Source organism: Suncus etruscus, chromosome 17, assembly GCF_024139225.1.
Source record: "Suncus etruscus isolate mSunEtr1 chromosome 17, mSunEtr1.pri.cur, whole genome shotgun sequence".
NCBI classification, from domain to species: Eukaryota; Metazoa; Chordata; class Mammalia; order Eulipotyphla; family Soricidae; genus Suncus; species Suncus etruscus.
In genome coordinates, this window is record NC_064864.1 from 21,769,199 (window position 1) to 21,784,628 (window position 15,430).

At 54.4% G+C, this 15,430-nt stretch overlaps 2 protein-coding genes across 6 annotated transcripts in view; one reads left to right on the forward strand and one right to left on the reverse strand.

The window, feature by feature from the left end:
* Positions 1–6,026, forward strand: part of MED15 (mediator complex subunit 15) — an 82,942-nt gene extending 76,916 nt beyond the window's left edge. For both annotated transcript variants that reach the window (XM_049764602.1, XM_049764603.1), the window contains 9 exons: positions 2,629–2,765; positions 2,851–2,978; positions 3,158–3,292; positions 3,373–3,436; positions 4,171–4,237; positions 4,571–4,731; positions 4,823–4,989; positions 5,291–5,389; positions 5,825–6,026. In XM_049764602.1, coding sequence (XP_049620559.1) covers positions 2,629–2,765; positions 2,851–2,978; positions 3,158–3,292; positions 3,373–3,436; positions 4,171–4,237; positions 4,571–4,731; positions 4,823–4,989; positions 5,291–5,389; positions 5,825–5,961 — 1,095 coding nt within the window. In that variant the 3' untranslated portion in view covers positions 5,962–6,026. The remainder of the gene's footprint in view (positions 1–2,628; positions 2,766–2,850; positions 2,979–3,157; positions 3,293–3,372; positions 3,437–4,170; positions 4,238–4,570; positions 4,732–4,822; positions 4,990–5,290; positions 5,390–5,824) is intronic.
* A 1,150-nt stretch (positions 6,027–7,176) lies between these two features.
* On the reverse strand, positions 7,177–13,644 carry LOC125995096 (coiled-coil domain-containing protein 74B-like). Of its 4 annotated transcripts, XM_049764650.1 has the most exons (9): positions 13,336–13,644; positions 12,251–12,295; positions 10,792–10,851; positions 9,629–9,767; positions 8,149–8,338; positions 8,001–8,080; positions 7,840–7,911; positions 7,560–7,705; positions 7,177–7,259 (listed from the first exon to the last, which is right to left on the reverse strand). In XM_049764650.1, the coding sequence occupies exons 1-8, from the start codon at positions 13,613–13,615 to the stop codon at positions 7,567–7,569; spliced, it is 1,005 nt and encodes a 334-aa protein (XP_049620607.1). In that variant the 5' UTR covers positions 13,616–13,644; the 3' UTR covers positions 7,177–7,259; positions 7,560–7,566. The 4 variants fall into 4 exon arrangements, with proteins under 4 accessions (XP_049620607.1, XP_049620606.1, XP_049620605.1 ...); XM_049764649.1 differs by lacking the exon at positions 7,177–7,259 and having other exon boundaries at positions 7,262–7,705; XM_049764648.1 differs by lacking the exon at positions 7,177–7,259 and having other exon boundaries at positions 7,571–7,705; positions 7,840–8,338.
* Positions 13,645–15,430: the final 1,786 nt, after the last annotated feature.

The window sequence follows — 15,430 nt, forward strand, 5'->3', positions numbered from 1 at the left end:
AGCCTGGAGTAACCCCTGAGCAATGCCGGGTGTGGCCCAAAAGCCAAAAACCAAAAAAAAAAAAAAAAAAAAAAAAAAAGGTGAAATCTTGATACCTTAGCTCTTTTTTTTTTTTTTTTTTTTTTTTTTCTGGTTTTTGGGTCACACCCGGCAGTGCTCGGGTTACTCCTGGCTCCATGCTCAGAAATTGCTCCTGGCAGGCACGGGGGACCATATGGGACACCGGGATTCGAACCGATGACCTTCTGCATGAAAGGCAAACGCTTTACCTCCATGCTATCTCTCCAGCCCCCGATACCTTAGCTCTTAATGAAACAATTGGTTGTGTTCTGCAGTTTTAACTTCTGAAAAAGATCAGATCAGTTAGACGGGAATATTACTTGAACCAATCAGTTCCTGGAGCAAATAGCTTGGGCTGGAGCCATAGCACAGAGGTTAGGGAGTTTGCTTTGCATGCGGCCAGCCCAGGTTCGATCTCTGGCATTCCATATGGCTCCCTGAGCCTGCCAGGAGTGATTTCCAAGTGCAGAGTCAAGAATAATCTCTGAGCGTCTTTGGGTGTGGTCCCAAAACCAAAAATAAAGATTAAATAAAATAGGTTTTTAAGGGTCAGGCTATAGCTAACTAGTAGAGAGCACTTGGCTTACATATGGAAGCCCCTGGTCTGATCTCAGGCACACCACACACACACAATAATACACTCAACAGTCGAGGCCCGTGTTCAGTTCCCAGCATCCCCGAAACAAAATAGAAAGTCCATTTGAGATATTCTGGAAGGAAAAGAGCAAGCTGTGAAGCTGCCTTCAGCATGCCAGCCATGCTGACCCCTGGGTGCTTCACTACTTCCCTGTACCACCTACTAAACTGCAGGTGGGATCTAGACCTGGGGGCATGAGGGAAAATAGCTGCCTGGGCAGGTGGGCAGGAAGCACGTGGCTCTAGATAGGGTGGGCCAGAGAGACTGAAGGGCAGGGGAGGGCATGGAACAGGGCTCCAGGGGCAGGGGAAGAACAGGGTGTTAGAAGAAATCCCAGCTTGGACCTGGGCACACCCCATGCCACACAGACCAGGCCTAGGCAGGCATCTAGGACCCTTGCCAAGGGCATTACAGAGATCCTGTGCACGGACCTTTCTGAGAAAACTTGATTCCCTTCTTCATCTTAGAAGTTTGGTTTTGCTGGGGGAGGAGGTGGCTTTTGGGGCCTCTTTCCCCTGGCTGTGAAGGTGTGTCCTGAGTCAGAATCTAGCCACACTTAGTTCTGCTCAGCACACCTAGCTGCCAGGCCTTCTCAGATCTGGTTGATGTCAGTGGGAATTTGCTCCTCCCGGTTCTAGGCTAGAGGACCTGCCCCTTCCATACTTGGCAGCAGCTTGGTTGATTGTGGAAGCGTTCCATGTTCCTCTGGGAGTTCCCCCACTGCACCAGCATCCTGTCCAGAGCTCTGAAAGGGCTGGGGAGCCTGCAGGCAGGCAGTGTAGGAGGTTGGTCGATAGTGCTGGAGAAAAGCAGGGCCAGAAAAGATGGCAGGTGCCCTGATTCCCCAGCCCATTTCTTAGAGCCTTCTGTTCCTGAGAAGGCAGTGGGTACCCTGGGAGATGTGCCAGGTGGGTCTACAGAACTGGGACAGGGAGAGTTTGAGGGTGCTTTGATGAACCTCTAGGACAGTGATGACTAATCTTTTTAAGCCCACGTGCCTAAACTGCTGCACAAAACCAAATAATTTCCTCAAGAGTGCCAGCACGTCTATTAAACCTTAATAACAAGATGTTAGTATCTAAAATTTATGCGGCACACGCCATATATCTTAATTACGGACCTTCTCGCGTGCCAGTTGCAAGGCCTTCGCGTGCCACCGCTGGCACGCTTGCCATAGGTTCGTCGTCGCAGCTCTAGGAGATGCTCAGCTCAGCACGCTGGAGGTTGATCAGAGTGGCAGGTTGCCATTGAGCTCAGAGCCCTGCAGCCAGTGGGGCCTGGATGCTGTGAAGGGCACAAGTGGGCGAGTACCTCCCCTGGAAGACTGGAGGCTCCCATGGTACTGTGTTCCCCAGGGGAGTGCTCAACTCACGCCTCATGCCTGGCAATGGGACTCAGTCCCAGAATTCTGAGTACTGGGGGCTCTAGTGATCACAGTGGTGCACGCGGCCTTTGTGTCTTGCCTCCACCCCGTCCCGAGGACTTTGGGGGTGGGAGGTAGGATGAGCCCCAACTGGGCCAGTGCAGAAGTTCTTAGAAGCCAGTCTGAGAAGCAGGTTATGGGCTGAAGAGCCCCAGGTGAGGGTTGACACCTGCTCTTTTAAGCAGGTCCACATGGGAATAGGCACTGGAAAATGGTCCGGTGGTCGCAGAACCAGGTTCTTACTGGTCCACAGAGAAGAGCGTCAGGGGCCAGGGAAGGCCAGAAACCTTCCTGGGACTCTCCCCATGGCCTGTTGCTCCCGGGAGCAGTGCTGGCCTGCTGGGTCGCATGCATGTGTGTGTATGTGAGAAAGAGAGAGAGAGACAGAGACTGGTAATGCCTGGCATTTGCAAGAGGTGGGAGTGTGAAGGCTGCTGGAGAAACGAGGACCTGTGCGTGCAGGGTGGGAGTGGGGCAGGCGAGCAAGCTGAACCTCCTCCACTTCCAGGTCAGCCAGAACAGCCTCGCCATGCTATCCTCACCATCGCCGGGCCAGCAGGTGCAGACCCCACAGTCGATGCCCCCTCCCCCGCAGCCATCCCCACAGCCTGGCCAGCCCAGCTCACAGCCCAACTCCAACGTCAGGTAGGCCTGGCTGGGCACCTCCCCTCCCACTCGCTCAGCCCTGCCCAGAGCCCGACTCAGACAGCTGCTTTCTGCCTTGCTGCAGCTCTGGCCCAGCTCCATCCCCCAGCAGCTTCCTGCCTAGCCCATCACCACAGCCTTCCCAGAGCCCAGTGACTGCACGGACCCCACAGAACTTCAGCGTCCCCTCTCCAGGACCTCTTAACACCCCAGGTAAGTCAGCATCGAGGTGGGCCTGGCCCGAGGCCAGCACCCCACTGCAAGTTGAGGTGCTGAGATCATGCTCTCATTTCCTGCGGGAACAGGGATCTCTGGGCTCCCTCAGCTGAGGTTTGACACTTTGAGGGTTGGACTTTGTAGTTTGGGGTCACACTTGCCCTACGCTCCCACAGTGAACCCCAGCTCAGTCATGAGTCCAGCCGGCTCCAGCCAGGCCGAGGAGCAGCAGTACCTGGACAAACTGAAGCAGCTGTCGAAATACATCGAGCCCCTGCGCCGCATGATCAACAAGATCGACAAGAACGAAGGTAGGAGCTGAGCAGGGGAGACGCGAGGTCTTGGACAGGCTCATCCTGATCCCGTCTTAGTTTCTCCTGCTCTTTTCCAGACAGAAAAAAGGACCTGAGTAAGATGAAGAGCCTTCTGGACATCCTGACGGACCCCTCCAAACGGTGAGCTTTGCCTGGACCCCAGGTGCAGGGCCACCCACGTGGGCAGTACTTGGTGATGCAGAAGGAGCCCCAGGCTTCCCTGAGGTGTGTCGAAGGGCTCCAGTCCTCCCATTATTGGTGGCCTTGGCCAGCCACCTGCTTCTCATTCTTTGTTGCCAGGAGGACATGTGACTCCTGTGTGCTGGTTGTGAGAAGGGGATAGGGCAGTGCCTTGGAAGCGGCTTTGCCCTGGACCATCCACACTGCACTAGCCCATCACTGTCCACCAGCCACAGGCTGCCATGAACAGCAGAGCTGAGTAGTCCAATGATTGCATTTTCCTGTCCCAAATACTCCCCGCCCCGCCTCAGCTCAATCTGCTTTGCCCTTCCAGGTCTCCCTTGTTCTGCCCCTCAGCCCACTGCAAAACCAGCTTGTCCAAACTGGACTGTCTCCTGGACCTCTTGAGTCCTATCCCTCTTGGGGCTATATTGACGGGCTAGTTTGGGGACTCGACATTCTTCCATGCCCTTGGCCCTCTCTATGAATATCTTATTCATATTCTGGGAACCAGGGCAAGTCCATGCTCAAGGCCACTTTCCCTTGAACTCTGGTCAGCTCATTGGGGTTTCTGTGCAGAAGTGCAGAAGCAAGGTCCAGAGCTGGCCCTCTCTATCTCGGGGAGTCCAGGTGGGCGGTGGGCAGGACCATCAGCAGAGAGCCACAGAACATCATCCACATTCCCTCTCTCACAGATGCCCACTGAAGACGCTACAGAAGTGTGAGATTGCCCTGGAGAAACTCAAGAATGACATGGCAGTAGTGAGTGGGGTGCAGGCTGCTCTGGAGGCCATGCTGCTTGGCCTGGGGACCCTGCCTGGGAAGTCTCTCCTCCAGGGTGGGTCAGGCAAGACAGTGAGCATGGGGGTGTGGGCAGAACCCTGGGACGCCGAGTCCTTGTGCCTTCCATCTCTGCCTTTTGCAGCCACCAGCTCGCATAGGGAAATCGTCTTATGAGAACATTCCAAGGGAGAGATGTCTTTACCTGCAAAGTGGGCTCCTGGTGGGGCCACAGGAACTCTGGGTGTGAGGTTAAGAGCTTGAGGTCTGGAACAGAGTGGGCAATGCAGTTGACTCCATCTTTCCTGCCCCTAGCCCACACCCCCACCACCCCCAGTGCCACCAACCAAGCAGCAGTACCTGTGCCAGCCACTCTTGGATGCTGTCCTGGCCAACATTCGCTCGCCTGTCTTCAACCATTCCCTGTACCGCACATTTGTGCCGGCCATGACAGCCATCCACGGCCCTCCCATCACGTGCGTACAGACCAGGGCTTGGCCCCTTGGCGGGCGGTGGGCCCTGGGGTGCGGTCTGGCCTGTTCTGCTCACTGTGGCCATCTTCTTCAGGGCCCCCGTGGTGTGCACCCGGAAACGGAGGTTCGATGAGGATGAACGGCAGAACATCCCCAACGTGCTCCAAGGGGAGGTGGCTAGGTTAGACCCCAAGTTCCTGGTGAACTTGGACCCTTCTCACTGCAGCAACAACGGCACCGTCCACCTGATATGCAAGTTGGGTGAGTGCCTGCATTTTCCTGCCTTTGCCCGCTTCCTTGGACCTGTTGGGGTCCGTTTGTGCAACCTCTTGCAGGCTCACCCTGCGCACATTGGGCCTCTTGGGAGTTGGCCCCACTGTGCACACCCTTCCTCATGCCCTGAAGAATGAGCCCAGGGCCCACGTTGCACACACTTGGCCTCCTTCCCTATGAGTCCCCACACCACCCCCCTAAAACCTTCAGGGCAGGGGAACCTTATGTATAGCAGATTATGGGCTTGGCGAGCAGGGCTTGGTCACAGCTGTAGCTTCCTGTGTTGCAGATGACAAGGACCTCCCAAGTGTCCCCCCTCTGGAGCTCAGTGTGCCCGCCGACTACCCCGCCCAGAGCCCACTGTGGATTGACCGGCAGTGGCAGTATGGTGGGTGAGCTGGGAGCATGGTCCTCCTCCCCATGACCTCCCTTGCATGGGCAAGAGCTTGTGGCTCAGTGGGGAGGGAAAGGTCCCTTTGTTTGCTCCCATCCTACCACCTTGTGCTTCCAGAAACTAGCCCAGGGAATGGGTACATGAGCACCCACCTGGGGCCTGGTGAGAACCCATTGGATGGCGAAGGCTCAGGTCTTCACAGCAGGGGATGCATGCCAGACATGTTCATGAATCTCCTGATTCAGCCTCTGTGGTCCCAGTCCAGAGTCTACTCTAGACATACACAAGTGATGGGTCCCAGGGTATTGCTGCAGGACTGCAAGCTTGTTTGTGCCTGTAGGATGTTGTAGGAAGGATTTCCCTTCCTCGGAGTTGCTAGTGAGGTCTGGGGTGTGAGAGTGGGGGCTCATGCCTGCTGCTCTGTTGTAGATGCCAACCCCTTCCTGCAGTCGGTGCATCAGTGCATGACCTCGAGGCTGCTGCAGCTCCCCGACAAACACTCAGTCACAGCCCTGCTCAACACCTGGGCCCAGAGCATCCACCAGGCCTGCCTCTCTGCCGCCTAGATGTCCTCGTTGCTGCCACAGGCCACCCCTCCACCTGCCTGCTGGGGACCATGGGGGCAGCTGGCAGCCTCGCTGAGAACATCAAAGACACCTGCCTCGTGTTGGATGTTTCTAGGTGTCGGCCTCCTTGGAGAGCCTTAGGTTAGCTTCTTGCTTTCATCTTCTGCCATGGAGACGTGCCCAACGTTCTCTCACACCTGTACAGGCCTGGGACGTGTGGCCATGGAGCTGCTGCGCAGGTGTGCACAGAGCTTCCCATGCCCCTGCCCTGGGCTCTTCGCTGCTCCCCCTGAGCCTCTCCAGGGCTGCAGCTACACTCAGTACCTGGGGGATCTCAGGGTCTCATGAGAGCAGAGAGAGAGAGAGAAAGTAGGAGAGAGTGGAAGAGTGAGAGAGTGTTTGTGTGAATGGGAGAGCAGAGTGAGCGAGAGAGAGAGAGAGAGAGAGAGAGAGAGAGAGAGAGAGAGAGAGAGAGAGAGAGAGAGAGAGAGAGAGGAGTGTGTGAACACTTCTGTTTCTATAGGGGAACAGGGAGCACATAGGAAACCCTCCACACACACAGATCTCTGATGAGTTTGAGGTTCATACTGTGCCCCCATTGGCATGTGGGCCATGCGACAGCAAAGCTCCTGGATCCAGCTGCACCACCGTGACTCAGAGGGAGGCTGGCAGGGGGGCCATTGCATGTCCCCTTTGCCAGCTGGGCCTCATACCTCATGGCATTCCCTGGGGGCCCACTCAAAAGGCACCTGGAGTTATGGCAAGTGGGGGTGTCTGGGAAGACCCTGGACCTGGCACCGCACCCAGTAGTTGGAGGCTCGGTGTCCTCAAAGCCACTCGTGAGCCTGAGCTCCCGATGATGAGGTTCCCCTTTTAGATGTGCACTACCATGTCCTCTGTGGTTCTTATAATAAATTTATTATTCCTGTGTTTGTCATCAGTCTGTCACTGTGTCCCAAGTCCAGAGCCTGGTCCAGTGAGGTCAGAGCTAAGCCAGGTCCCCACACTGGAGCTAATCATGGTCTCCCATACCATACTGGTCAGCTCCTGGTCCCAGCTCACCCCCAAATTTTTTGGTGTAGCAGCCTTGGGTCCATGAAGGTTGTCCTGCTAGGTGTTGGTGGCACTAGGCTGTCTGTGTACCCAGATGTGGGACAGTGCACCTTCCCCAAAGGGACCCTTGGCCATGGAATGTCTGTCAGACAGGAGCCTGCTGGCCTCAGGGTTCGGTAGCTGTTCTTCCAAGGCAGCTGGCAGGAGTGGGACAGAGCATTTTGGTGCACAGGCTCCAGCTCCTCCTTGGTGAGAAACGAATCTGGTTCTCACAGTTAGAAAAAACAAGTTTTATTTCTAGTCTTCAAAGGGTACGAGAACACTCAGCTCATAATGTTTTTTTTGTTTTTTTGGGTTTTTTTTTGCCAGTATAGAAAAGCAAAATAGCAAGAAAATAACTCCTCAGTGCTGAGACTTTTCTGCTATGGGTTTTGTTTATCTAGAGTTGGGCCAGCTGCAGGTGGCCAGATCCTTAGAAATGCTGAGGGTCAGCATCCACCTGTATGTGGGGACCTGGCCACAGACCAGCAGTGAGGACGGACTACCTGGTGATTAGAGCACGGAGCGGTGGAGCCGCCGGTTCTGTACCACCTGTAGCCTTTTCTGCCGCTCTGCAAAGTTATTCTTCAGGGTTTGTTTCAGTGCAGGCAGGACGGCACGTTCTGCCATAGGTGCGGGGTTCAGAATCAAGCTAGTGAGGCCAAGGAGCAACACAGGTACCCTTGGGAGTTGGCCTGGCAGATGCCTCCCAGGCCCGTGCTGAGCCCCATCCTGGCCCTGCTGGCCCCAGGCCCAGTAGCACACCTCTCCCAAAACAGGACTCACCATTTCTTAGCGATGCCCTTGGTGGGGACCTTGGGTAACTGTGTGGTCCCTGAATGGAGGGCCTCTTGGTCCCTGGGTGAAGGGATGGGCAGTGAGCCCCAGTGTCCTGGACCTTTTTGTGTTGGGGGAGCAGGAGAGGGATGCTGCCAGGGACCACTTACTTGGGAGAACTCGGTCCAGCCTCCTCAGAGGGAGCCTTGAGCTTCGGGTTCGCTTCCAGGAGGGACCTGAGGTGCTGCAGCTGAAAGATGGGGAGACGTGGATGGCACCCACAGAGGCCCTGCACCACCTCTGGGGGCCCTGACTCACCTCTTGGGCCTGCAGGAGATTGGTATTCCACAGCTGGCGGATGACCACCTCGCACTGATGCAGCGTGGACGGCTTGCGCAGGTATGCAGGCAGGCTCGTCAGCGGGGGCTTGCCCCTCTGCAGGCTGCCTGGCCCAGAGGTGGTCGCTGCTTTCAAGGCCTCCGGTTTCGAGGCCTCTGCTTCCTCCTCTCTGAAACAGTCATTGCAGCAGCCCGGTGGCCTGCCCCTGGACTCAGCACCGCCCTCTCCTCAGGGCTGCCAGGGGGAGGGGTGCCATGTCCACAGGCTCCCGTGGCACTGAAGGACAGGTGAAGCTCCAACTACCTTGGGGTTTTTCAGGAAGGCAGCCCCACACTGCAGAAAGAGGCGTCTATCCACTGAGTGACACTATCTGAGGATTATTGGGCCCTCTCATCAGATGCAGGGCCCTGGGCAAACCGCTACTATCCAGGGAAGACCCGTCCTAGAATTTGGGTTCACCAGAGCCTGGTGTTGCTTTGAGCTGCTGCCTCCATACCTACCAATAACCAAGTGCTTCTCCAAAGGAACCTGGGAACTGATTCAATTGTTCTCATTAAAAAATATATAGGGGCCGGGCGGTGGCGCTAGAGGTAAGGTGCCTGCATTGCCTGCGCTAGCCTAGGACGGACCGTGGTTCAATCCCCCTGTGTCCCATATGGTCCCCCAAGCCAGGAGCGACTTCTGAGCGCATAGCCAGGAGTAACCCCTGAGCGTCACTGGGTGTGGCCCAAAAACCAAAAAAATATATATATAGTCCAGATGGGCTTGAGTGAACACAGTGAGTAGCGTCTGCCTTGCACGTGGCCAGCCTGGATTTGATCCCCTAGTATCCCATATGGTCCCCTGAGCCTGCCAGGAGTAATTCCTGAGTGCAGAGACAGGAGTAACCCCTGAGCAGTGCTGGGTATGGCTCAACACTCTTCTCCCACCCAAAAAAATACAGTTTAAGGGCCAGAGTGCTTGCCTTGCAAATTGGCAAACTGGATTCAATCACCACCACTCCATCAGGTTCCCTAAGCCTTCCAGGAGTGTGATCACTCCTCCAAGGTTTTGGGCCCCAAAATAAAATTGCCTTCCTGTAATTAACCCCAGACCAATTCCTGGAAGCATATAGTCCCCTGAGCTCCACCAGGGTCACTCCAAGTTCAGAACCAGGAGTATCCCTTGTGCACTACCAGGTGTAACCCAAAAACTGAAACTAGAGTTTGGTGGCGGTGTTAGTTTCTTTTGAGAAAACAGGTTAGGTTCTGGCACTGGTCCCTCTTGTGGGTTCCGGTCAGCACAGGGACATAGTTGGGCCCCCACCCAAGAGAGAATAAGGCAGCCCCCACCAGATGTGCTTTCAGGAGCTTGATGTATGCTGGAGACCCAGAACAAGGAAAGGCAAAAGCATGTGTGTGGCTCTAGGATTGAGCCTATCATGCAATCCTGGGTCCTTGGGGGGTGAGGCCAACCTTACTTGGCCTGCCCCTGCACCCCAGAGGCTCTGTCCAGCTTCTGAAGCATGGTAGCGACCAGGGTCTCGTCATCCAGGTCCATCTTCAAGTCTTGCTTCTTGGTGGAGCTGGGCTGGAGCCTGGCCTTGCCTTGAAAGTTGGCTGCAGGGGCCAGAGAGAGAGCATGGAGGTGAGGCATTTGCCTTGCATGCAGAAGGACGGTAGTTCAAATACCAGCATCCCCCGAGCCTGCCAGGAGCGATTCTGAGCATGGAGCTAGGAGTAACCCCTGAGCGCTGCCGGGTTTGACCCAAAAATCAAAAACCAAGAAAAAAAAAAAAAGTTGGCTGCAGGTCAGACCCAGCAGCTGCTCAAGGGAGCCCTGCCCTCTGCTTCAGTGTTCCCTGGGAAGGGAATAAGGTCACAGCACTGAGGGCTTCGGGCAGACACATAGGTCTCTGGCTCTCTGCGAATGGCATTGTGGACACAGGCTCAGTCCCCAAGGCCTTGGTAAAGGTGGGAGAGCCCCACAAGCTGTCCTGACTGGATCCCACTGAGGGGAAGATGGAACTGCATTGAGAGGTCTAGATCCCACCTACAAGGTCAATTTGGCAGGGAGCCAGCCCACAGTCCACCTGAGCCCCACCTAGAGAGGGCAGGGACCCCTCTATGAGAACACCTGACTTCTGGAACACAGTGGCTAGAGAAGTTTTCAGCTCCCCTAATTAGAGGTACCACAAGCCCAGGACTCTGTAGGTATCTCACCTGTATCCTGCCTGTTGGGCAGGGGTATATAGCAAGGGCCTCTCTGGGGTAGCATTTCTATTCTGCAAAACCACTTGAGTCTTAGAGGCATTCTGCCAAGTGAGCCCCATGTGCTTGCTGCCCCCCAAAAAGAGGTTCCCTGCGGAGAACCTTATGCCCTAGGTGGAGCCGTGCCCAGAGCCATGCCCTCTGCACCCTGGCTTTGTAGTCCACCTATCATGACCTACCCCATGTCAGTACTCTCCTGTGGCTTCAGCTTCCTGGCCACTGGGGACCCTCCCTTTTACCTTCCAGGGTTCTGGGACCTGGTCTGCTAGGTTGTCCTACCAAGGTCTGCCCTAAAAAGGACCCTCATAGGCTTAGTACAACCTGGGCAGCTTCCATGCCAGTTCCCCAGGAACAGAAGGCACTGCCTACTCACCCGACACGGTGGAGTTCGACAAGGACTTGGCAGAATGTAAGCTGGAGTTGGAGATGCTGCCTGTGGGAGATGGTGCAGGGTCAGCGGTGATTTTGGCAGGAGCACTTCTGCCCCAGCTCCCTCGGCTAGCACAACACATTTCGACAGCCCTTCTCTGCACTCTGGTGATGAGACTTCAGAAAAGGTGTTTTTGGTTTTGTTTTGTTTTGTTTTTCCGGAAGGACCGTCCAGGAGCTGATCAGGAATCTGAAGCAGCAGCTGGTCCTGAACATGAAGGTAGCCTTTCCTCCTGTCTTGGGACCCCAGGCACTGCAAGATGAGACTTCTCACAGGCAGTGCTTGTGAGTGGTGCTGTACCCTGGCAGAGGAAGCTGCTACTCCCTCCTGTTTCTCTCACAAAGGGAAAGGCCTGGACATTCTCCAGATAAATCATCTCAGTGCCATCACCCTTATACATCAGATTTGGCACAAAGAGAATGGGGAGGGGCCGGAAAGATAGCATGGAGATAAGATGTTTGCCTTGCATGCAGAAGGTCGGTGGTTCGAATCCTGGCATCCCATATGGTCCCTCGAGCCTGCCAGGAGCGATTTCTGAGCATAGAGTGAGGAGTAACCCCTAAACACTGCCAGATGTGACCCAAAAACAAACAAACAAAAACAAAACAAAACAAAAAAAGAATGGGGAAAGCAGGACCCACACAATCTGGCTGAGAGGATTAAAGAGCAGGGAAGAGGAAGACCACAGGATGGGAACAGCCTCAAACCAGGACTGTGCGTTTGCATAGGATGCCTGGAGCCTAAGGGCATCTATCCTCCCAGATGTGACGATGCAAAGCCAAGAACAAGTGCTGGTTACAGCCAGAGAAATACTTCTATGTACAGGCTCAAGGGGGTGTTGGGCTCCGCCAAGGATGAGTCTGTCCTGGGCGGAAACACTTAGAACTTGGACCCACTAGGGCATTTGCCTTGCAAGCGCCGACCCAGGACCAATGGTGGTTCAAATCTTGGTGTCCCAAATGGTCTCCCGTGCCTGCCAGGAGTGATTTCTGAGCAGAGAGCCAGGAGTAACATCTGAGCACAGCCTAAAAATCCTAAAAAAACTAATTTGGTCTGGGGGCTGGAGATAGAGCAACAAGTGGTAGGGTATTTGCCTTGCAAGCACCAACCTGGGACAGACCCAGGTTCAATTCCCAGTATCCCATATGGTCCCTGAGCCTGCTAGGAGCAATTTCTTTTTTTAAGGAGCAATTTTTGAGCCAGGAGTAACCCCTGAACACCAGGTGTGACCAAAACAAAACAAAAAAACAAGAATGGGTCTGGGGCACTGTATGCAAAGGTTGCCCAAACCAGGCTGGGCTAGTTGCACTGATCTGGGCCCCTCAGGGCCTCTACACTAGACATCTAGCGGGGGCTGCTCTTTATAGGGGTAACTGCCCATGAGGCACGCAGAGCCTTTTACCTTTTTTCTGAGGCTTCACATTCATGATCAGCTTGTACTGGAGATCTGAAAGCAAACACAGGCTCTCCTGGGCACTGTTGAAGCAGCAGTCAGTCCAAGAGAAGCGGCTTGGTTTGTCCTGACCACTCGCTATGGCACCCCTGGGAATCCTTCCTGCATTGGGGTGCCCTGAACTATGCCCCGGGGCATCAGGATAGCCTGAGGTGTCCTTAGCCAAGAATAGTGCACTGCACCAGAGCCCCAACTTAAAACTTTGCCTATGTCCTCCACTGCCCTTTGACCCTTGGAGTGATTAGGGAGAATATTATGTACTCAGTGCCGCATCAAGTGACACCTGGGACCAGGCTGTCTGTGGAGTCCTGACTTGATGGGCTCCATTGATGTGGTGGAACATGGTGCTCCAGGAAAAGGGCTCAGGGATGAGAAACCCAGAGCACCCCCAAGGGATAGGGCAGGAGCCCTACCTAGAGCCTGCTAGGAAAGGCCTGTAATCTCTTTCAGGGGTGAGGGCTGAAGGTCTGCATGTGGCCCTGGGTTGGTTGTCTTTGCGATGGGCATTTTAATAGGCATTTTACTCTCATAAAAAATGTTCCCATGGGCCAGAGAGGTAGGGCGTTTGCCTTTCATGCAGAAGGACGGTGGTTCGATTCCCGGCATCCTATATGGTCCCCTGTGCCTGCCAGGAGTGATTTCTGAGTATAGAGCCAGGAGTAACCCCTGACCACTGCCAGGTGTGACCCAAAACCAAAAACCAAAACAAAACAAAAATTTCCTTGTGCCAGAGCAGTGGTGCAAGAGATAGGGTGTTTGCCTTGCACAGACCTGGCCTAGGACAGACCTGGGTTCAATCCCTGTGTGTCCCATCTGGTCCCCTAAGCCAGGGGTGATTTCTGAGCACATAGCCGGGAGTAATCCCTGAGTGTCACCGGGTGTGGGACCCAAAAAAAGCCTTAAGGCAAGGCAGGCAGCCTTGGCTGGCACCTAGGGATGTCTGTCTGTCTATCTGTCTATCTGTCTGTAGCTCAGCGGTGGGGTGCCCAGGTGTCCCCTCCAAGGCCAGGCCGGCCTCCCGGAGCCTGGCTCACCCTTGTTCTCCCGCTTGAGGCGTTCGATCTCCTCGTGCAGCTTGACCAGGGTGTCGGAATGCTGCTGCTGCAGGAACTGCAGGCTCTTCTCCAGGTCCAGGACGCGCTTCTGGGCCTCGCCGCCGCTGCCGGGCTGCGCGTAGCTCTGCCCCGTGGCCATGACCGTGACCGGGGCCGGGGCGGCGGCGACGGGGCGCGGGCGCGTGCGAGCCGAAGCCCTGGACGTCAGGCTCCCGGGGTTGGAGGGCCGGTACCCGCCCGCGGCCCCCGTCGTGATCATGGCGCCGCTGTCACAGCCGATCGCTGGCCCCGCTGCCCTGGCCTGGCTGGCCCCGCGTCGCCAGGGAAACGGGCGCGAGGGGCGTGGCTGTGGGCGTGGCTTTGCGCGATGGGCGGGGCTACGGGACCTGGGCGGGGCCTGCTGTGTATTGTCCTTTTTGGTCTTTGTCAACCCCCCAAATTTGTTTTTCCATTTTATTTATTTATTTATTTATTTTTGTTTTTTTGGGTCACACCTGGCAGCGCTCAGGGGTTCCTCCTGGCTCTACGCTCAGAAATCACCCCTGGCAGGCACAGGGGACCATATGGGATGCCAGGATTCGAACCACCGTCCTTCTGCATGTAAGGCAAACGCCCTTCCTCCATGCTATCTCTCCGGCCCCTCATTTTTTATTTAAACACCGTGATCACAAACATGATTGTAGTTGGGTTTCAGTCATAACATGCCACCTTCATAACTCATGCCCCCTCATCTCTTCCCTACCCAATATCTCTCACTCACTGACATTGTTGGTTTTACTTTATTTTATTTTTATTTTTGGATCACACCCGGTTGTGCTCGGGTTACTCCTGGCTCAACGGTCAGAAATCACTCCTGGCAGGCTCGGGGGACCATATGGGATGTGGGGATTTGAACCACCGTCCTGCATGCAAGGCAAATGCTCTACCTCCATGCTATCTATCTCTCCGGCCTCACTCACTGACATTGCTATGCTCGTTCTTTCTCAGCAGAGTTATTTCTCTAACTGCAACTCACCCACTGTTTGTGATGAGCTTCCTATCTTGAGCCGGTCCTCCTGGCCCTCATTTCTGGGAATTATTTCAATGTCTTTGATTTTTCTTAAAACTTATAGATGAGTGAGACTATTCTCTGTGTGTGCATGTGTGTGTGTATCTCTCTCCCTCTCTGACTCATTTCACTCAGCATAATAGATTCCAGGTACATCCACGTATAGGAAAATTTCATGACTCCATCTCTCCTGATGGCTGCATAATATTCCATTGTATATATGGGGAGTCCTCATGGCTAACTCCTGTCTGGGTGCTCAGGCTTCAATCCAGGCGTACTTGGAGATCAGATGTGGTGCTAGGGGTTGAACCTGACTCAAATGTGCACAAGAGCTCACTCCCCCATAGATCGTGTGTGTGTGTGTGTGTGTGTGTGTGTGTGTGTGTGTGTGTGTGTGTGTTTGCTTGCTTTCATAGATGACGCACGGGTCAAATTGCAAAATGTTTTTCCACTCCAATTCCAATGATTGCATCGACTCTTGGACAAATTATCTGAATAGAAGACTTGGTGTAAGAATCAAAAAACAGCAAAAATTGGAGGAAGAAAAGTTCTGAAAGGAAGCCGCGTTTCCCCTGAGGAGTTTCTTTAGTCTCTAAGACTTTCAACATAAAGACTGAGGCTGGGGGCCGGGCGGTGGCGCTAAAGGTAAGGTGCCTGCCTTGCCTGCGCTAGCCTTGAACGGACCGCGGTTCGATCCCCTGGTGTCCCATATGGTCCCCCAAGCCAGGAGTAACCCCTGAGCGTTACCGGGTGTGGCCCAAAAACCAAAAAAAAAAAAAAAAAAAAGACTGAGGCTGGACCATTAGATGAAGGAGCTGTAAAGGAAGATTCATTAGCTTGCCAATTCCACCGGAGATACTTCCATTTTGACAGAGAAATTAGGAAAAGCCTTATATTTTTTTTCCACTGAAACACTGAAAAGTCACAGTTTGGGAATAAAGATTGTGTTCTAGGAAAAGGTTTTATTTAGGACTAAAGACTAAATCAAAATATACCCCCCTAATATCATTGAAGCCCAGTGTCCCC